This window comes from Festucalex cinctus, chromosome 11, assembly GCF_051991245.1.
Source record: "Festucalex cinctus isolate MCC-2025b chromosome 11, RoL_Fcin_1.0, whole genome shotgun sequence".
Taxonomy (NCBI): domain Eukaryota; kingdom Metazoa; phylum Chordata; class Actinopteri; order Syngnathiformes; family Syngnathidae; genus Festucalex; species Festucalex cinctus.
In genome coordinates, this window is record NC_135421.1 from 21,561,303 (window position 1) to 21,583,993 (window position 22,691).

The 22,691-nt window shown below is 38.8% G+C and overlaps 1 protein-coding gene and 1 long non-coding RNA gene across 4 annotated transcripts; both read right to left on the reverse strand.

Annotated features, from left to right (window-relative positions):
* Nucleotides 1–4,497: 4,497 nt before the first annotated feature.
* Nucleotides 4,498–9,399, reverse strand: cxcr4b (chemokine (C-X-C motif), receptor 4b). Of its 2 annotated transcripts, none has more exons than XM_077537581.1 (2): nt 9,293–9,399; nt 4,498–6,042 (listed from the first exon to the last, which is right to left on the reverse strand). In XM_077537581.1, the coding sequence occupies exon 2, from the start codon at nt 6,034–6,036 to the stop codon at nt 4,915–4,917; it is 1,122 nt and encodes a 373-aa protein (XP_077393707.1). In that variant the 5' UTR covers nt 6,037–6,042; nt 9,293–9,399; the 3' UTR covers nt 4,498–4,914. The 2 variants fall into 2 exon arrangements, with proteins under 2 accessions (XP_077393707.1, XP_077393706.1); XM_077537580.1 differs by lacking the exon at nt 9,293–9,399 and adding an exon at nt 6,278–6,337.
* An 11,004-nt stretch (nt 9,400–20,403) lies between these two features.
* LOC144030517 (uncharacterized) lies at nt 20,404–22,278 on the reverse strand. Of its 2 annotated transcripts, XR_013287274.1 has the most exons (4): nt 21,600–22,278; nt 21,256–21,379; nt 20,789–20,949; nt 20,404–20,710 (listed from the first exon to the last, which is right to left on the reverse strand). It is a non-coding gene; the product is annotated as an uncharacterized LOC144030517 (long non-coding RNA). The 2 variants fall into 2 exon arrangements; XR_013287275.1 differs by lacking the exon at nt 21,256–21,379.
* Nucleotides 22,279–22,691: the final 413 nt, after the last annotated feature.

The window sequence follows — 22,691 nt, forward strand, 5'->3', positions numbered from 1 at the left end:
CCCTTCCCACTTCCTTCACACTGCGCAGGTGCGCGGCAGCTATAAACGTAAACAAGCATGTCTGCCACGTGGAACTTTTAGAGCATTTTTTTAATTTGATTTTTTTTTTGTTTTTTTTTTGCACCATTTAGTTTAGTGTGAGTCCTGATTATTTCAATTCGTTCAAGAGAAAGTCAACCCCAAAAAATTAATTTACAATAAAATGCAGCCCCACTAATGTGAATAATATTGCATTTATTCACATTCGCAAAAAATCTGCCATTTTTATCCATTTTGGGGGGCGGCCATATTTGTTTTTATTTATTTATTTATTTATTTATTTATTTATTTATTTATTTTTAAATCACTCACACAACCTATTTGCAGCATTGGTAATTTTGACTGTCTAAAATAGCTAGTGTTGTTCCGATACCACATTAAAACAGTGGTATCGGTATCGGTAAGTACTCACAAGTAACATGCCGATACCATTAATTCCAACACTAATAAAGGATTTTGGATGCAGCATCTTGTGTCTTGCTCGTGCACGTCATTCACTGATATGTGACATGTTCACTGCATGCCGATTTAAGATATCCTATTGGCCCTTGAATGCTCTGAACCAGTAGCAGGACAGCTTTTTCATGTTGAGGAAAAACAAAACAAAAACGTAAATATCGGTATGGTATCGGTATCGGCCGATACTGCAAAAAACGGTATCGGAACAACACTAAAAATAGGTACTGCGTAAATTCCTCAACTGAATCGAAAATTGTTGGGAATCGTGAATTGAATTGAATCGAATCGGGCACTTGTGAATCGAATCGAAACGATTCTGGAAATCTGAATCGATACCCAGCCCTATACATGAGAGGTACAGGTAGTGATCATAACAAAAGCAACACTTTTCTTCTACTGGAGTGTCGGCTTCTTTTCTATTAACTTTCCTCTTTTGCCTTTGTCGAGTGCACTGAGGGCGTTCAGGTATCAAGAGAGCTTTGCAAGTTTGGCTTTCAGTGTAAGTGACGGCGGTTTTGAATACAGTGGGGGGTCATCAAAGCTTTTCTCAGTCTGTTGGCCGCATGAGGAAACAGTCTTCCTGCTGCTCACTCTTCCAGCCAAACAATGTGACTATTAGTCGAGCAGGTCACTGTCCCAAGGATCGTTAGTTATTTACGTTGCATTCATCTCGTGTTTGCAATGTCACTTTGAAATAATTGCACTAATTTATGTTCAAAATGTAAAGATTTTATTTGTGTGCATAAGACTGTACCTCAGCCCATGGATTCACACAGGTGGTACAAACTATTTTCAACATCTTTGACCTTTAACCCATCCACTGAAGACCTTTCACCGCAACAACACGTCGACAAATTTATGTGGCTACAACTCTTGAATTATGTATGAGAGTGGACCCATGTGACCCAAGGGTTTATTCTTGAGTGGCCAGTGAGGACTTAATTGTGTGCACTCGAACGGGCACTTTGCGTGGTTTGCATACATGCATTTTGCTTTGATGTGCCAGGAAAAGTTCAAGACCCAAGCACTGGAGGGGAAGCGAACTCAGCTCACTTCACAACACGCAGCATAATTTTAAAGCCCGCTAGCTTAATGCTAACACATAATGGGAAATGCAATAGACAGGATAACAAATAGCCAGACAATATACACATAAAAAATATAACAGTATTCACAGGCAAATTTTCTTTATGTTTTTGAAAAACCAATAATACTATTGTAGTTTACTAAGTGAAAGATTTTTTTGTGTTTTCTTGACTGCATTTAACTCATTAGCTCCCAAAAACGTATAATTACGTCATATTTTAAATGTTTTATGAGTCCCAAAGACGTACTTATACGTTTTTTTTGTTTTTGTTTTTTTTTTTATGCCAGAGCATAGAGAAGGCTTTGATGCAGTCTTTCTACTGCAGAAAATGGTTGAGTGGCAGCAGAGTATAAGAGATCAACCAGGCCATGTTAAAACAAGCTGATTTCCCCACAGTTCTAAGCAGAATTGTGAAAAACGATTAAACTTAGCCATGTTCTATTGCTAATTCTTGCACAGTGGAAACAGATAGGAATATACTTTTTTTTCCCTGATAAAAGAAGAGACTTTAATCTCTCTTTTGGTATGTTCCATATTTTTATAGCAATAGAACATAATATTTCGCGGGCCTTGAAAAATCGGTCAAAATCCAGGAAAACACTTAAGTGAAAATGGTTGGGAGTGAATGAGTTAATAGGGCTAGGCGATTACTAACATCAGGTATTGTATCGTGCTGATACCTGGGCCTTATTTCTACTGTTGTTCCGATACCGATACTAGTATCGGCAGAGGCCCCGATACTGCATTAAAACGGTGGTATCAGTATCGGTGAGTACTAACAAGTAACATGCAGATACCAATACTTCAAACTCTAATATAGGACTTTGAATGCAGCATCTTGTGTCTTGCTCGAGCACAACATTCACTGATATGTGACATGTTCACTGAATGCCGATCTAAGATATCCTATTGGCCCTTGAATGCTCTGAACCAATGGCAGAGAAGCTTTTTCACGTTGAGGGAAAAGAAAACTTAGTTATCGGTATGGTATCGGCATCGGCCGATACTGCAAAGCTGGGTACCGGAATTGGTATCGGGGGCTAAAAAAACAGTATCGGAACAACACTACTTATTTCAAGGTATCAGTTTTCACGATAGCGGCTGATACTGGTATTGGTTGCCCTCTAGTGAAATAGAAATCACAAGAATAGAAAATTGCCATTCATTTCATGCAATTTTATTTTTATTTTATTTTTATTTTCTTTTTTTTATTTGGATACTTAGATATTTCTTTAAAATTGTCATTGGGAAATCTTATGTTTCAAAATTACTAGTCGTATCGGTACTTGGTATCATGTGTGACGACTCACGACTTGCGTACTTGTACTGGTATTGGTTTGGAAAAAGTGGTATTGAACATCCCTAAATTTTTATTTTATTTAATTATGGTATTAATCTGTGTTTAATAAGTACTATAGCATGCTATTTTCCTTATTAACTCTTTTACTGCCACACGTTATCAAAGAAAAACTTTAATATGACAGAGGCTTTGATCATTGACGAAAAAGAGATACAATGCTTCCATCTCCTGGCCATAGTTAAGAGTGTTTTAGATTCCACAACCCATTCACCAGGCAGCGCTGCACTTAGACGTAGCACTGAGAAAAAAATAAAAATAAAAATTAAAAAAATTGTTGACGTTATTTAACGTTTATGGCAATATACGTGGTGATTTTACTGATCGTTATTCAACGTTTTTGTCAGTCAAAGAGTTAAAAACACGTTACCGACATTTTTGTTGTAATTCTTGGGGCAATTTACATTTATTTCAATGACGAAAGATGATTTAAAAGAAAGAAAGAAAGAAAGAAAGAAAGAAAGAAAGAAAGAAAGAAAGAAAGAAAGAAAGAAAGAAAGAAAGAAAATCAAGCAAATGGACTTTTATTTTCCAAAGTACAACCCCCCACCTCCCAACCCCTCATTTGTCCTTCCTGAGGTCAATCGACTGCCTGCACCGCGCTGCCTGTGTGCGCCAGTCCATTTCTGTGTATAATAATGTGATTCTCCAGTCAAATGCTGATGCATTCTGACAGGAAAAGAAGCAGATGAAAAGGCTTGGGGTGAACACGGTGACGTGTTAACCTAAGATCTCTTCCTACACCGGCTGCAAGGCAGTCAAGGTCTTATGCTAATCCTGAGTCATTTGGGAACATTTCCAACTGAAGAACCACTTCTGGGTTTCATCCTGTTTCTCTCTGAGAGGCCACAAATAACCATTAAGCATCTGACTTGATGGAGGCACTTCACACCTTTTTTACATGTAAAGAAATGGAAATGCACCTCTATTGGTTTGCTGAAAGGAGGGCCGACGACGCATCGCGCAGCAGCCGTTTGGCGGCTCCATTCTTCTCGAGTTCTATTGTTGTCAGTTTCCTTTAAGTCTCCAACTTGAACATCAAGCTGTCACCACTGCTACTAGCTTAAAAAAAAAAAAAACCCTCCTAATTGGGGTGTCAATGTTTGTAACACAATTGAGTATTATAGTGTGAACAAAGAATTTGTCTGCTCATTTGCATTCTCAAAATTTATAACCCGTTTTGTGAACACAATAGTGGCGGGGCTAACAAAACTGGTGACAATGGTTAAACACTTGTATACAAGGCCAGTGTCAAGAGGGCAAAAAATGAATGGGGTCAAAGAGGAACTTCTCCTTTTCTTACAGCGCCATATGGATTTTAATTATAAAGGGAGACTCTTTAACATTTGTGTGCTTCGGATAAAAGTGCGCAGATGTTGTTGCAATTACAGGGTCCGCACAGCCCCTCCTTCTGCTTTCCAGTTAGACCAGGTGGGGACATTTGTGTTGGGAGACCCCTTGTCTCCACCCAGCAACACACAGGCACACCCATCCCCCCCCCACCCAGCCCCTTGGGGCAACTGCTTGAGTGAAAACACACACAACACAATCAATATAAGAAGTATTGAATTTGTTTATTTTCAGGTTAAAACAACAACAACACAGCAACACGCATCAAAACAAATGTTTAAAAAGGTCTAAAAAGCAGCATGCAATTTGTTTCAAAACTTCCAGTGTGAATGACAATAAATAAAAGCTTAAGTGCAAACACACGCACACAACACCCTTCAAACTATTTACAGTTTCCAGAAGCAGCGACAGCCCTCACAGTGAAGACAATTCGATGCCCGACCTAATATGACCTCGCAGTTTTTACAAAAACAAACTTGACTGTTAAAGCACAAAGAAACAAGTAAAAAACAAACTGAAATGTTTTTATTTTACAACTGTACAAACTGTAGTAAAAAAAAAAAAAAAAAAAAGTTGAATTAAAGCTTAGTTTCAAGTCTCACGTTTTAGAGGCTCAGTCGAGTTAACTTGACAAAACGCTCGAAGACTCGGACTCAGTCGACACTGATGAAATCTGCCCGCGCTTTTTCGTCATGAGCGTCGCCTTCTGACTTGATTTGCTGCTCAGAGTCAACGCGCTCCTGGCGGACTTTTTGAATTTCACACCCAGGAAAGCGTACAGGATCGGGTTAAGGCAGCAGTGGAAGTACGCTAAGGCTTCGGTGATGGAGATCCACTTGGCCACCGCTCGCTCCAGCTCGCAGGAAGGCGAGATCACGTTGAGCATCATGAGGGTGTCCAGAAAGAGGCCCACGCAGTACGGCAGCCAGCAGGAGAAGAAGCACAGGATGAGGATGACGGTGGTCTTCAGCGCTTTCTTCTTCAGCGCTTGACCCTTGGCGCCTTGCGACAGCTTGGCGATGATGATGCAATAGCAGATGAGAATGACCAGGCCGGGTAGGACGAAGCCCACCAGGATGTGCTGGAAGCGGAAAACCGCCGTCCACGTCAAGCCGCTCTCCTCGGGGTAAATGCGCTGGCAGATGATCCTGGAGTCGGGCACGTGGACGCTCCCGTCTGCCATGAAGACGTAGTTGGACGAGCTGGTTTCCTGCGTTCTGGCGAACACCAGGTCGGGCACGGTGAGGATGGCGGCGGGTAGCCACACGCCCACGTAGATGATTTTGCTGGCCAGAAGCTTCCTCGTGGCTTGACTGTTAGTGGCCCTCACGACAGCCAAGTATCTGTCCAGGCTGATAAAAGCCAGGATGAGCACGCTGCTGTACAGGTTGACCGTGTAGATCATGTGCACAAACACGCAGAGGAAACTTCCAAAGTACCAGTATTTGGCTGCGTCCACCGCCCAGAAGGGAAGCGTGAAGACGAGCAGCAGGTCAGCCACAGACAGATGCAGCCGGTACTTATCTGTCATTGTTTTCACCTTTTTCTGATAGCCCATCACGATGACCACTAATCCGTTGCCAATCACGCCAAGAACAATTATAATCCCAAAAACGGCCGGCAGGAAAATCTTTTTGAAGTCGTCGCCCAGAGTCCGGTCGCATGGCTCCTCAAAGTCCAAGTCGAAGTCGCCAGACTCCTCTGAGATGTTGTCAGAAGTGTTGGCGAAAAAGAAGACAGACATCGCAACCTAAATGATGGTGAGGAGAGCGGAAGATACACAAATGTAAAACAATTATATTTTCAAACTTTGTCTTGATAAGCTTTACAAATTTCTCTTGGTGATGCACTCAAAACTGATAAAGAAACAGAAACCTATTAAAAACAGTGAAAACAATTTCTCACACATAATCACCCTTTGCAGAAAAGCAATTGCATTATTTATGAGATTAAAAAAAAAAAAAAAAGGACAACAACAAACTCACCTCCAAGTTAAGAAAACAAGTTAATGAAACGTTAGGACATCTGAACACGGTGTTGTGAGTGGCTGCAAGCACGCGCCTCAATAAATGCCGTGGGTGCCCCTGCCGACCCCTCCCCTGAAGGAGGCGGGGCCAACTCTGGGCTTTATAAAGATCCATCTCTCTGAAACTTTGGTTTCTTAAGCCCGCCTCATTTATGAAACAAAACATTTGTACTTTGTTTGTTTTGAATGCGGCATCGTTTACATTCTTTTATGTACATACATGCACATATACACAAATACAGAGGTTGCAACATCACTCACACATTTCAGTAGAAGGTTAAATACTAATAAAAAGTTGTTGTTTTTTTTGGTAAAAGTAGAAATAGTGCTAGTTCATCTCCTGTAATTAAACAATTACAGACTAAAATGTACTTACATAAGTACAAAATGTTGAAAAGTAAACACTATGTTGATAATAAAGCATGGAGAATAAAAAAAAAAATGGAGAATAAAATAAACATTTTAAAAAAAATCAGAAAAATAAATAATTAAGTAAAGTACCAATATGTGGGGAATTTTTTTCCCCCCATAATATTTTGTTACTTCCAACAATTGAGACATACATGAGCACAGTCTCTCAGCAGACACGCACACACAAACGCACAATATGGATGACAGGTCATTCAGTTGAAGTGGATAGGTGGACAATTGCAACACTTTTGGAATTACAAATTTTATCTTTATTATTAAAGACCCTGAATTAAATTTAGGGAATTCTTTCTAAACACATCATACATATTTGAAGATTGCCGAATATGTGCAAAGACTGAGAACGATGCAGTAGTAAGTTGTGGAGTAGGAGTGTTAAAACGTTTTTACATTTGAGCTCTCCAGATGTTCGGCTCAGGCATAAGTTGCCCCTCACTCACTACATAAAAATATGCACAGCTTTCTTCAAAAAACCTGCAAAATTGTGGCGTGCAGGTAGCATTGCAACCGAGCCAATAAGGAGCAGTTGAACTGCGAACCAAGCTAGCAATAGCATTTAGCATTAGCCAAAGTTTTAGCACAACCACGACCACCTGATTGATTAGCGATGTTCATACCCTCCTTTTCGTTGTTTGGCCATGGTGCAAATAAAACGGTTGTAGTATCCCGTGACCAAACTCCCGCAAGACATTTCATAAATCTTTAAGTTGTGTGTAAAATGACATCCAGAACGATTCCCCCGTACAATTTTCATTCCTCATCTGAGGACTGCTTGTGAAGTTACAAATTTTATATATTTTTATTGTGGGCGACTGATTAATTAGTCCGACATTACAATTTGTTCTTTTTTTTAACTTTGCAAAATCATCTCGCGGGCCGGATTAAACCCCTTTGCGGGCCTGATCTGGCCCGCGGGCCTTATGTTTGACACCCCTGGTTTAGGACCTTTTTCGTTAACGAAACGCTAACGGAATATAAACCCAGAAAGGCTCAGAGGTCTGTCGACTCGGGTCAAGTAGTGGAGCTTCAAAGCAAACATGGTGAAGCAGCATTTAGCTGTTATGCTGCATGCAAATGGCATAAGCTGTTAACATAAGTAAAATCAGCCCGAAGTGAAAACTACGTTTTTTCTCGCCATTGATTTCTATGATTGGGATCTTTTAAAGTATTTTTAAAAATCAATTTTCCGAAGTCATTTTCTTGGACTGTACGCACTTTTAGTAATTTGAGTTTTTTTGTTTGTTTGTTTGCAAGTGCTTTTAAATGTTGTACTTTTAATTATGTGACACATATTGAGTTTCCTTGCATGTGAAATAGGCTTATATAAATCAAGCCGCCTTGCCAAAAATGTTTTGAATGTCACCTAGAGTGGGAATCTCCTTTTGCCTTCATACAGTGCTACGTCTACACTCCAACGTGCTGAATAACCCCAGTGGATGTGTAAAGTACCTTACGTGCTATAATGAGGGATTTCAATCAAACAGCCTTTGGGCATACGACTCGAATCTCTCTCGCAGCTTTGCCAATCCTCTCTGATTTCAGTTAAGTTGGTGATGACAGGACCCGGCCACACCGAACCCGCCTCCCTCCTCAGAGAGCAGGCGGGCGGGCGTCTGAAACTTAATCTGCACCAGGAGACATGCAAATGCTAAGCCGTGTCTTTGAAATATGAGAGCGGTGATAGATTTTATACATTGACGTGTGTCATTGATTTCATTGCTTGCAAGCCGGTTTTTTAAAAGGCACCATGCGTGTTTTGAATAAAGATGCAAGCACACAGTCGCACTTCACGTTGCAATCACCTTTTAGGCCGCGTTAAAAGATTACAATTTACGCTCGTCATAGCTACTATCAACAACTTCGCCTCAATTTACACCTATGAGTTTCCAAACAACCGCAGCGAGGTGTTATGCAACTTTGCCAGCAGGGTGATATTTTCGAATAGGGAAGTTCACACTGCACATAATAATGAACGTTACAACTGTCTGTTTATAACGTGAAAATGATTTTGTGCCTTCTCACCTCGACGCGGACGCACAAAAATTTAGCAGCTCAGTCATCACTATTTTGACAACTACTATCACCTAATGATCAACAATCATCAGTCACACACTTGCTGATTGACCCCAAGAAGAGCAACAAGCACTTCAGGGGCTTATCAAAGTGGTTTTACAATCATCTTTTGTGCTTGGTGTCCTCAGAGGGACTCCCGATGTGAGAAACGGGGAGAATCTGTAGCTCGGAGAAAGGCCACTGTATTGCTATGTTACTCTTATCAACACAATCCAGACGAAGGCATTTGCTGTGTTATCAGTCTGTAAGCGCGACTCCTGGGTTTCATCTGCGCGCACTATTTCGTCTTCACTTTCACTCGCCCACTCGGTGAAACTGTTCTTTTAAAAAAAAAATTGTTGTTATTTAGAAATATTTTTGTTTTGGACTTGTGTCCTCAAATTCCCCCAACATGCTCTTGCATTAAGTTTGGTTGCATGAAACGACAACACACCTCAAAAAGTCAACAAAAAAAATGTATTAACAGGGCTACCTCAAACGGGCTCTTTGCACAAATCCACTACTTCTTCCTGAACTCAACACCAGTCCTTCATTTCCTGTCTTTCATGAGTGGACAAGCTGATTAATCCAGGTGTGCCTGATCTCAGTAACTGCAACGACATTGGCCAGACACACCTGGATTAATCAGTTTGTCCACTCATGAAAGACAGGAAACAAAAACGTGGTATTCAGTTCAGGAAGTAGTCGAGCTGTGCAAAGAGCCAATTATGACTGACAAGTTATGTACAGTTACTTTTTTTTTTTTTTTGTTGGTCTTGGCAAGAATGGTGTCAAGGAACTTCACAGCAAGCAGAAGTTTGGCAATTCTTCAATTAAAAAAAAAAGAGGCTTCATTATTGCCACACCCTGTTCAAGTTTGCTGTTAAACTAAATAAAACACAAAGGGGTATATTTACTAAGAATGCTCTGCGTCCGGTAATAGCGCGAAATATTGCACCACAACTGCAGTTACCAGTTACCCACCTATTCACTAAGGATATTGCTCTAATCATATACCGGCGCAAACACGCCCACAAAACTGACAGCTTGGAGCAAATTTGCACCTGATTTACCACACATGGCAATGGATTTTCGCCAAGAACATGGTTGTTATTGTAACAATTGCGAGAAAGATGACATTATCAGAAAGCGAGGTTGGACCGAGAGTAAGCGTTTATAGCGTCATTAAGCTGTACAGAGCAGAGAGGACGACAACGACGTCATTTATTCATAAAGTACAAATTATTGGTGTGATCGTTTTAAAAAATATATATTTTCAGAGGTTGGCGTAGGCGTACAGTTTGCATCTGCACGTAAGAATGATCATAAAATGCCAACCAACATAGAAACATGTCCCCCTCCCTCTCTCTCTCTCTCTCTCTCTCTCTGTGATCATGTTGTGCCGCAAATGGCATGCACTGCTGTCATGCTCCCGTGATCGAGGGTGCGGCAGGTTTATACATGCCTTCCATTATCAAAATAATCAATCAATTTAATAATTGATTACTTGTCCATTTATCATTGAACAGTTAAACTGTATGTTTTTATAAAATACTGTTTTTTTTGTTTTGTTTTGTTTTTTTTATTAAAAACACATTTTTCTTTGTGTTTTTTTGGGGGAAAGAGTAAAATATAAATGGCTTTTCCATTCACTTCAATGGAGGAAGAGTTACTGTATGACCGTGGCAACTGAATGAATTAAAATCATTAGTCAAGGCACAACCATGTATTTGAATAGGAATATAGATATTTCGCTATATCCTCTCTTCACAGTAATACGTAATTTTGAGTGTCACAGATGAGTGACGTGTAAACGAGTTTGTCAAACTGTGGCCAGCAGGGGGACGCCACATGTTACAGAGATGATCTATTTGTATGTTTTTCTTTGTGTGTGTGTGTATATGTGTGGAAATAATATATTTTATTCCCCCAGGCAACATTTTTATGGATAACCAAAGTGCACCTGTATCTGTCTAAAAATAGACTATTTAAAAAAGCGCCTTTGTGGCTGCATCACTGTGATTTATTGATAAAGCTCTATATATTATCTTTCTTAATTTTACTTCTTTGTAATAAATGTTGAAAACAAATGACAAAATAATGGAAGGAGACGTTCCATCCATCTGTGCTAATGCATCCCATTACTTTATATCATCAACTGTGATGTATAATTATATGTAGCTCTTTAGTTTAAACGAAAGCTAACTTGTTTATACAGCTCGGGTGAATCATTTTCAGAAGATTTAAAATGGCACATGCCACAAAGTCACACTCGAGACCTTTAAATCACAGTGAGCGTTGGTATTTGATGATCATTTCAGATTCAGTCAAAATCCTGCTTCTAAACTTCAAGTTTCGGTGTTTGTCAGTGGCATTTATTGGTTTAACTCCCATCCCTCCAAATAGAACTAATCTTTAAGCAATGATAAGAAGTATAATCACTCCAATCGATGCACCGGCATGGCTTGTGGGTGTACATGGAGCTTATGACCGTGTACCATTTTGATTTAAGTGATTCCCCCTCCTTAAAACAAACATGACTCCTCCCTCCCAGCTCCGGCAGGATAGCTGCCGTCTCCACTGTCGGCACGAGGATTCAGATGGCTATCGTCCTTGGCATACAAAAGATCCGCGAGCTACTTAGAATACAAATCACAAGACGTGTCGGCGAAGGGGGCCCTTCACTAAAGAATGGCTATTGAAATGAGATAGAAGAATGGCAGCGAGATAAAGGGAAGCGAGCAGTGGTGCGCGGTCAATGGCAAGCCTCCAGATGCAACTCAACCCTCGGCAGGATCATTTCCGCATAATGACACCTTTGCTTAAATGTCACCTTCACTTTTCATGGGTCTGGTAGAAAAATAACAGGCAGCCTTGGTTGTTAAAGTTGACTACTTCAGATGTTAACTATGCGCGATCAGAAACTGAATAATAAAAAAAAAAAAAGAGAGAGAAAAAAGAAAGTGGACTCCATAAGATGCTTTGAGATACTTTTGTGAGACTAAAAAGCACTGTTCCATTTACTCAGATCACACAACAAATCTCCATTAAGTTGCTTTAATGAGTATGTAATGTGCCACGAGAGCTCATTATGTGAAATGATCCAATTTCACTTAATTTGTCTGATTATTATTAGCATTAGTTGCCCCTCCCCTGCAAATTGCGAGATCCCGAATGATTTTCAATGTTACCGTAACATTGACAATAAAGTACAATAAAATACGGCTTTTCTTAGAGCGCCTCGTTGTTGGCCATGGGTGCACACACATCACGGAGAGAAAGCAGAAGAGTGAGGCCTTATAAAAAAATAAAAAAGTATGACACGGAAGCCAGCATGTTGATAGGGGCATCGCAGCGGTGTGGCGGCTTTAGAGCGCCTCGTTGTCACGCCGGGGAAGAAGAGCCTGATGATGATGTGGAGGGACATATTCCAGCCATCGGAGGCTTTCTGTGGTTTTTACGTTTAGTTATATAGCATTTTTCGCAGTTGTAGAAGTGGTATTTGATTGACAGTTGAAAGCTGACCGAGGTGAGGGTTCATCAGGAGATGCCCTTATTTGAGACCCCCTGAGTAAGATCCTGATATTTCATATAATTCACTTTTTCTTTTTTTTTAATCATTCATTTTTGGCAGGCAAGTTAACAACACTCTGTACTGTCAAATTTAAAGGACATTAATACCTCTGCCACGAAATGGCAAAATTTCCAAAAATATCTCTCTTTTTTTTCTACATTCACCTAACACTAGATTAAGTCTTAAATCTTCCTGCAAGTATATGATATTTCATATAATTCACTTTTTTTTTTTTTAAATCATATATTTTTGGCAAGCAAGTTAACAACACTCACCTCTGTACTGTGTCAACTCAACTCAACTTTATTTATAAAGCGCTTTAAGAACAGGCATTGCTGTATATAAAGTGATGTACATAAACATAAATATCAGTTTTGCAGTAAACAAGAACAAAGCAAACATTTTGAAGTGCAATACAAGTTGTTTTGTTTTTTTTCAAGTAAATGAATTTAAAGGACATTAATGCCTGTGCCACGAAATGGCAAAATTTACAAAAATATTTTTTTTCTACATTCACCTAACACTAGATTAAGTCTTAAATCTTCCTTAAACAGGCCCAGATTTCAGACTCCATAAATCAGTTTGCGACAATTTTGTTACTTTTTTTTTTTTTTTTTTTTTTTACATAAGAGGAGTACTTTGGCTCAATAAAGGTAAAAATAATACTTAAAAAAAATAAATAAATAAAATAAATGTTGTGAAACACTGTTTTAGTTTTAGGTGGTTTTATTCGCACAACGCGAGAATGTGGCCTCTGACATATTTTGGAACGAAGAATGTGGTGTTTTTGTAAGACTTGTTTTGATATGAATGCTTATGCACCTGCAAAATTCACTCTGGAATGTATTGCATGACTTCTCTTATCTAGCTAGTCATCTACCAGTCAAGGTTCCATCAGGGCATTTTTGTGTTCCAACCTATTCAGGGAAAAAAAGAAAAACATCTTTAATAGGCTCTTCGTCATTGTTTATATTTATTGTCATGCATGCCGTATGTTTGTCGCTATCAAACACAACAAATTGTCTCAGAGGGACACATGTCAATAAACTGCACAAAAATCTCATCAACAGATGAAATTTAGTAAAATAAATACTTTGGGCCAAAAGAATTGATTAAATTTCCACACAAAGCATCCTGTGTTTGAACTAAGCACTTACTTAAACAATAGAGCCTGTTAAAAAGCACACTTCTTATCTGGGGAAGGCACCCTCTTAAACTTCCTACTTTTCACTAAGGTTGCATGTGTTGTCGGCCCATTTAAAGCACTTTCCTTGACCTCAGTCAAGGTCACAACGCTCCACTAAAATCAGAATGTACCGCAAGGACTATGCAGAAAGAGCCGCACATCCATCCTGAATACAAAATCTTTCCGAGGCCCCATATTCCAGTATGAAATTTATTCATGCTTTCCTACTTTTGTGCCCACCATGCGTGGTGAAGTTATTTCAGGGTCACTGCAGGACATCAATAGAAACACATAAACAAATGTCTCGCCACTTCAGTAGTAGTCGACTCGGAGGATTTATTTCATTTTTCTTCTTTGCGGAATACTAACAAGGTAATTTCTTGGCACTCAAGACAAAGTTGGTGGGCGCAGACGTTGGCAATTTTCATGCCGACTACCTTCCTACATCCTTCTGCTGCCTGTTCCAACTTTGAGTCTTAAGATATCAAGGAAACTGGGGAAAAAAACTAAGAAAGACCGAAATAGTTTGGCACTGTCCTTCAGCATTAAAGACGGAGATGCAAAACACGCCAAAACTGGTTGGGAAATGTGTGTTGCATATAGGACGTGTGGTTTTTATATGACTTCATAATAAATGCAATCAGGGTTCCCTTCCCTTTTTTTTACTAACGTCTCCATTGCGGTTTTGCTTCACATTCACACACATTACTAAAATTACTTTCTTTTTTAGATTAAAAGATTTACAAACCGCTTTACACGTTTAAAGTCCCTATGAAGTGAATTCAGAGATTTATTCCTAAATAACTTATACGTTTGAGGATCATTGCTTGATTGTTGTAGCACATTTTGAAATCAAAACAATCATCACAAAGAAAACTAGACTAAGTACAATTTCTGGAGAAATTGCATGGGAATGCTGAAAGCTGAATGCTAATAGCTGAATGCTAATAGCTGAATGCTAATAGCTGAACGCTAATAGCTGAATGCTAATAGCTGAATGCATGTGGACTTTTAAGTAGTGCTCGATATTGATACGGTTATACCTTTTGACTTTTAATGATTGTTTGCATTCCTTTGGGATCAGCAAAGTACCAAAAAATTGCTGAGAACCACATTATCTTAAACTAAACTAAGTGCAATTCCTGGAGAAATTGCGGGGGAATGCTGAAGGATGAATGCTAAGATTTGCATGCATGTGGAATCCTTATGAAGTAAATTGAGAGATAAATTATGAAATTGTAACCTCCTGGTTACTGGACAATGCACTACCAACTGTTCCACCGAGCAGTATCAGACACCTGGTAATGATAATAAGTTATATGTATGGAAATGGGTGTGGAAAGTGATACTTAGAAAAAGTCCAATATCTGTCCCATTGAAAATGAATGGGGAAAAGTTGATATTAAATGTTAAATTGTGCAAATACTATAAGTAATGTGGAATCAGGCGACATATACCCCAGGAGGCGTGAAGTTTTGAAGCTAGAAATTTGAACAATATAAATTGGAAGTATTATGTGGGAGTAGTTATGCGGCAAAAAAAGTGTGGAGAATGAAAATCACAATAACATATGTGGGAATGCTTCAGCATTCCCCAAATTACAACGATTCAAACGGAGTTAATGCTGCATTCGAGGAAGGTTGTCCCACTTTTGACCTCCAAGCGTTCGAGAGTCGAGACAAATGTAAACAACAAAGATGGCTGATGATTACGCAGTCTGTCTAAATCACCTCGGGTTACGTGAAGTTATTTCAACTAACTAAATAAATGTGATAATAAATAAAGCAATAATTGTGTAAATTCTGTTGTCGAGTGACGTCAAATTGAAGCCAGTCGGGTGATGTCGGCAACCTTCCCAATTCGGATTTCCAGTTTCAAAGGAGCATACCCGTGCACACTTCCTGGTTTAGAAAAGTCCGACTTCCCACATTCCTCTTCTCCTCGAATGCAGCATTAGACCACCATCTTGACTTGTAAAATTGTGACGTATGCTCGGAATTGCCTCCTCTTTTTAGTTTTTATTTTTTTAGGTTTTCTCAGACAAACAATACGCCTAAAGAACGTCATTGTTATTCACTTTAAGTTCCAATACAATCCTTCTGCTGCTTTTGTAAGTCCCAGCAAGTGTCCTTTCAGGCTCCCTGCAGGTGGAGGTTGCTCCATCTGGCCCACAAAGACCTTGTGGTAGACACAAACTACGGCTCAGCTCGGCCCTGATCACCTCAGATAACAGAAACAATGGGCCAGATGACAGCAGATAAGCTTTCGAGAGTCAGGTGACCAAGGAGAAAGAGCCAATCAACCAGCTGCCAACGGGACTATATCATTACCGCCTATAGAAGAGCACTTCAAGTGCTTTATGCACTTGTCAACCTTAAAGTGGAAAATAATTCTGCTTTACAACCTCCGCTTTAATGTTTTTAGCTGTTTTTGTATGCATGAAGTGAAGGTTGCCTTGTTTGAAACCATAAACTGTTGCTGTTGATGCAGTTGTCAAACCACTTTCTAATGCACGTTACGACTTTGAAAAAAGTGAAAAGGAACATTACAAGTCGGGTATTTTTCTGCATACGTGGCCATTTTCTTGTTCCTATGCGTTTTAAAATACCTCAAATACTTTCTATGTACACTGAACAAGAATATAAAAGCAAAACTTTTGTTTTTGCTCCCATTTTTCAGAGGTAATTTCCCTCTCATATTGTTCACAAATCTCTGCGAGCGAGCATTTCTCCTTTGCTGAGATAATCCATCCCGCCTCACTGGTGCGACATATCGAGATGCTGATTAGAAAGTTGATTGTTGTACAGGTGTGCTTTTGGCTGTGATTGTCTTATTGTTATTTTGAGTACATCACGCATTCAAAGAGCAGTAAAAACACACTTGTGACCTTATACACCAGTAAGAATTTGCTCACATTAACTCATTCACTCCCAGCCATTTTCACTGAAGTGTTTTCCTAGATTTTGACTGATTTTGCAAGGCCCGCGGAATATTATGTTCTATTGCTATAAAAATATGGAACCTACCAAAAGAGAGATTAGAGTCTCTTCTTTTATCAGGAAAAAAAGTATATTCCTATCTGTTTCCGCTGTGCAGCAATTAGCAATAGAACATCGTTAAGTTTCATCATTATTCACAAATATGCTTAGAAGTGAGGGGAAATCAGCCTGTTTTAACATGGCCTGGTTGATCTCTTATACTCTGCTGCCACTCAACCATTTTCTGCAGTAGAGAGACTGCATCAAAGCCTTCTCTATGCTCTGGCATAAAAAACAAAAAAACAAAAAAACGTATAAATACGTCTTTGGGACACTTAAAACATTTAAAATATGACGTATTTATACGTTTTTGGGGAGCTAATGAGTTAAAGAAAGGAAAAAATCAGTTCAAATGTCACAAATTAGTGAGCACCATACTTCAGTTGTGTATCTGGATGATGTTTCTCTCTCTCTCTCGCACACGCGCGCAGGGTGATGGATGGGTCAGGTGTGACATGTACACTTTTCTTCTACTTGAAGCAAAGACTTTCCAATTTGCTCATTTTCAGTGAGAGGTGAGAGGCCAGGCAGCAAGGTGCGTGTAATCTTACAAACAAGGGTAATCTTGTAAAGCTGTCACGGTCATGCTCATCACACGCCCACTATTAGAGTTGAAAGAGCTTCAACTTCAGTCGACATGTGTTTAAACCTGTCACTTTGGACTCGTTTCTATAACACGAGGGAGGATAAATAAAGGCTGTGTAGTTACATTTGCAGGCTGATAAGAATTGAATTCTTTGGAAAGGTGTGAGGTAGTGAGGAAATGAACACAGATGTATTTGTGTCGCTGATTAATATAGCACTAAAGTATACAAAAAAAAAGGGTGGCAGAAGGTTAATTTGGGAGGGCATTTGGAGGTTATACCCCAATCTCACCATGTGCAAGCCGCCATATGCTGGGTCAGGTTGTATCTTTTCCGATTAAATAAATATTAAGTAAATATCTGAGTCTTGATGACTGATTTACATCTATAAGGAAGCGATCTGGTGTAACACTTAATAGCAATTAAAGAGTGCGAGTGACGACCTGTCAATGTGGTCAATGTGGTGATGTCACAGCTGACCCAAAATGGGGATGAGCATTAATATCAACCAGCGGAATTATTTTGGCAAATACTCAACTCAACTCAACTTTACTTATAAAGCACTTTAAAACAAGCATTGCTGTATAAAAAGTGTTGTACATGAAACATGGAACATCATGTGGTAAAGAGTAAGATAAGTGAAGACCAAAACAATGTAAGTATACAAGTGCCATATAAATTATCACAGACCAGACAGACCATTTGAGCATAAATAAATTATAGCTTACCCGACTGCCTGTGCTCAGGCTGGGATAGTGAATGTAAAATACACTTGACCTTTTTCTCTTAATTAGTGGTGCGGTAGAATGAAACAATTTCTTTATTCAAAGTGGGGGACTGGAGTGGGACTGAATTCTAAAATGGTGATTGAAACATTTATACACACTATAGAGACAATTTTGTAATATTGATAGATTGCCAACAATAGGAGTGGGAACTGGGGTGACAATTAGACATTTGGTAAAGGTGGCAACTGCCACCATTTGCCACCCTCTAAAACCGCCTCTGCTGTAATGTTGGGGGACACGGAAGCAAAGAAAAATTAATGAAAGAAATCAAATGTTATAGTTGTACTTTTCATTAATATCCATTACACATTCCATTAAATTGTTATTTAGTTTTACTGCCTTAATTAGCTCCAAGTTACATGATAAGTGTTTGACTGGATGTTATTCACAACAAACATCTTCCACTGAGGCATCATCAAGCATCAAGCAGGAAGACCCAGAAGCACCACTTGGAAATGTAAAATCTATGAAAACCTCTGTTTTCTACTCACTCTTGACTGACCCTGCTGATTTACAGCTCCACTTAGCGCAAGGGGGGCCCTCATTCATCGTCATTCATTATTCAAACGCAGCTGATGGGAAAGAAGCCGCGCAGATGTTTACGTATGAGCGTCTCTGTCCATGTCATAAAGCGATGACTTGGTTTGGGGACGAATGCTCAGCACCAAACCAGAACAAAGCAACCAAAGGGAGGACCATCTATCAGGCCGTGCCAAAGGGACGTTTCAACAGCTCTTGCGGTGCCTCCTTGTCTGAAAGATGACACCGTCTACGTCGGCAGCCTCCAGCCAGTGGACCGAGAGCTTTTTATTTGCTACTACAGTCTGTAGGATGGAGCTGTGGACAGTAAAACCTGCCATTTATTTGCCATTTAAGTTGATCTTAAGTTAGCTTTCAGGCTCACTTTAACCAGATGACTCAAATACTCAAAGGCTTATTTTTTAAACAGTCAAAGTGATGCCAAAGAGCATGTCAAACTTTAAGGATGTACCAGCTGATGTTTGTGTGCAGCAGTAGCAGCAGGGAGTTCCCCTTGTGAATCACTTTTTTTTATTTTTAAGATAAACATACCAACGGGCTGTGTTTCACCATCTAAACGATACAACTTCCTCCTCAACCTCAAACTCTCTGGCCTGAAACGGGCTCCTTTGTAGTCATGCATGCCTCTGGGTTTATTTTCCCAGCACAATTGAATTCTTCGCCAAAGACTGTAAGATTGGGATTGCTGATACCGATTGTTGCCCTTACTGCAACCCATCACCTCAAATCTGTGAGGATTATTGTGTTTTTGTGTAAACAACAATGTGGACTCAATAATACATGTGGATTTGCAGGGCGAGGCCCAACATCCGGACCAGTTTTTGGAATATTTAAGGGACCCCTGTGTCTGCGAGTTGTTTATGACATGTGTACTGGCCATATTTTTGGCCACAGGAAAAAAGAAATATTGATCTGTATACGGCAGATGCTTCTTGTTCTCTGCTGCTTGCTTTTTAAGTGTGTTGAAAACACATTTCCACACACACACACACACACACAAAACAAAACAACCCGTAATAGAAAGAACTGAATTCTGACTCATGAACCATACAGTATGTGTCCACGGTTGGAGCTGGGAGATAATAGACTGGCTTTCTGGAGACACTCGGAGGATTTTTAGGCCTCAGGTGGGATCGCGCCACCATAAAGTTACATTTTTTTTTCCAGACTGATTATTATCTGTCAGGAAGGGAGACACTTGGATATTTGCTTTGAGCCGCGGTGGCTGAAGAGGGACGCTCGAAGGCAGCTGAAGGAATGTGTCATTATCACAAGTGACGACAAAGCTTTTGGGTTATCATCAATAACATCAGTGAGAGCGTTCCCTTACGAAACGAAAATATATTTACCAATATATTATTTGAAATATATTGCAACATATTCAAATATATTATTTCCCAGTATATACAACAATATATTATATATTGTAAATATATGGAATTTTATATTAGTGATAATATATTACACAAGATATTATATCTTCATGTAATATATTGTAATATATTGCAAAATATCCAAAAAATTGCCGCTTTCCATATATCACAATATATTGAGTACAAGATATAATATATTTGTTTATATATTCCAAAATATATTTAATTATATATTCATAAATATCCAGTCATGCCTTGTAATTTATACAGGAAAATGTATTGGTAATATATGTAAAGATATAGTGTTGCATATATTTTCAATGTATGTGTCAATGTATTTTACATATATGGAGAAATATATGAACATATATGTAAAAATATATGAGAAAATATATGGTAGAATGTACCATAAATATGTAAAAATATGTGCATTAATATATTTATTACATTATAGAATAGGTGTGTAATTATATAGAAATGTGTAACAAACAGTATATGGGCAAATCATTAACACAGACTAATCGGCATTTATCAAAATTCACCTTTATTTCCTTTTAAAAGAAAAGCAAAAAAAACTACAGGATTTTGAGGCAGACATGTACTTTGTTCACAGGAACAGCATTAAACAGTGCAAATTCTTGAAAGTGCAATCTTGTATAAGTACAAACAAATTTATTTATTATTATTATTTATTATCCTATAATAGTGCAATACACAAGTTGAAAATACTTATAAAGCTTACAATTTCCGCTTCACCTGATGTCTTAGCTCACAGATTCGATTATTGGTGGACTTTCTCACATCAGCTTCTTTGGCCCCGGGAAACTGCTGGACAACACAGAGAAAAACACCACAAGCAATAATGCTATAAGTTCTAATGTTAGAAATTCAAATACCAGTACTTACTTGTGTGGGTCCGCGAAGTATGCAAAGTGATGTTTCGCCGAGATAGTCACTCTCAGCATCTGGTCCAACAGCATCTTTGGTGGGGCGGTTGTCAACATTTTCGTTGGTCGCGGTGTTGTGGGAAACTAGCTTTTTCACCTCCACCAACAGAGCAGGAATTTCTATTTTTTTTTAAAGTACAAGATTATACAGACAGTCAATAACTTTGTCCACGAAGCCACACATCAGTTGACATATCAAATAATTATAACTGGAGTAATTTAGAGTAGACACCGACTCCATGCACAGTTTATCATGCTCGTTCATCCTTTTATCCACAGTGGTCCTACCTATCTGACTACACATGCCAATAATGGGCGACTGCTTTTTAGATGTAGATAGCACATTAAGAATCAGCCTCAGGCTATAGTTGTCTAAATACCATATGATGTACAATAATAATGAATTACATAATGCTCAATACTCGCCTTTAACTACCATGCTTCACAGTTTTGAATTTTCTTTACATAAAGCCTTGATCTGGCTCTGCAGATCACTGATGAGGACGTCGTTTTCCTGGCTAGACAGCAGCTCTCAGTGTGGCCTCTTTTTCTATATTAATTAACAAATACAAATTTAATGTCAATGTTAACACCAATGTAATTGAAAAAAATATTACAGAATAAATGATTAAAATAGTCAAACAAGGATACACGTATGCTAAACTAAACAGAACAAACATTTTGGCGTTTTTTTTTGTTTTTTTTTTAAATAAGGCAACGCTAACTTGAAGGAGAAAAGTGATAAATTGTGCTTGAGAAGAGCGACTCACCTGCTAACTGAAGAACAACAGCATCTTCGACGGGCCATCCATTAGCAGGCTTCTTGCTGTTAGTTGTGCGACATTGAACAAGATACGTCGTGTTTGTAATGGCAACTGGGTCAAAATAAATTATCCAGTTGATAACGAGGGCGAAGTCCGAACCTATATTTTGACATTTTCTGCTCCGGGCAATTCTTTTACCGTCGCCGGGAGCGAGCTACTCGGCATACTCTAGTCTCGCGTTCAAATGTTTCTTCGCGCCTAACATTGCGCATGCGCCAAAGACATTGCGTGCGCTATGATTGGTTGTCATTCGCGCTGAGCACTCTGGTAAATGTAGTTATTTATATCTCATCCTATCAAACGAGCTAAAGCTACAGAGCAGCTAGGCTATGACAAACATTGAAAATGGACCGATCCAAAATGAAAAGAAAATATATCCTTCCGGATTCTGATCAAACGGATATTCCAAGAAGAACCAGATGTTTAATGTTGAAAATGTAGTTGGTATGAAAGGGAATTTCATAGTTGAAAACAGATTTTTGATTTGATTTTTTTTTTTTTTTTTTTTTAAAGAAAATGTATGCTAATTGATCTGCCACAACATCCATGTCTGTATTCATGCATACGTCCAAGATCCAGTGTGGAGGGTTGAAAACAATGGAAGTATATTTCAAGGTGGCCAAAAATAAATATTTCATTATGCAATTTTTTGTCTTCATTGTATTTTCTCAATGTTGTACAGTTTATAGTGGGAATATGTGAGCGCACACGCATACACATATATTACAGTATATTGTTGTAACAATCTGTTACACGTAAAAATATAGTGCTCCTTTTGGTCTGGACTGCAATACATTTTTTATATTTATCAATATATACACATATATTGTCTATGCATATATTGCAATATATAGTGAAATATAAATACTAAATGTCATATATGGGAATATATCGCTAAATGTATTGCATGATATTTTGCTATATATTGCAATATATTTTCGTTTCGTAAGGGTTGTGTGTCTTTTAGATGACTGCATGCCGTTACTCTCTGTTTACCTTGGTCTAGTACACACACGAAAGCACGTGGACTGAATATTA

Excerpts from the sequence above, each read along its gene's own strand:
- cxcr4b (XM_077537581.1), bottom strand. The coding sequence starts at position 6,036 with ATGTCTGTCTTCTTTTTCGCCAACACTTCTGACAACATCTCAGAGGAG.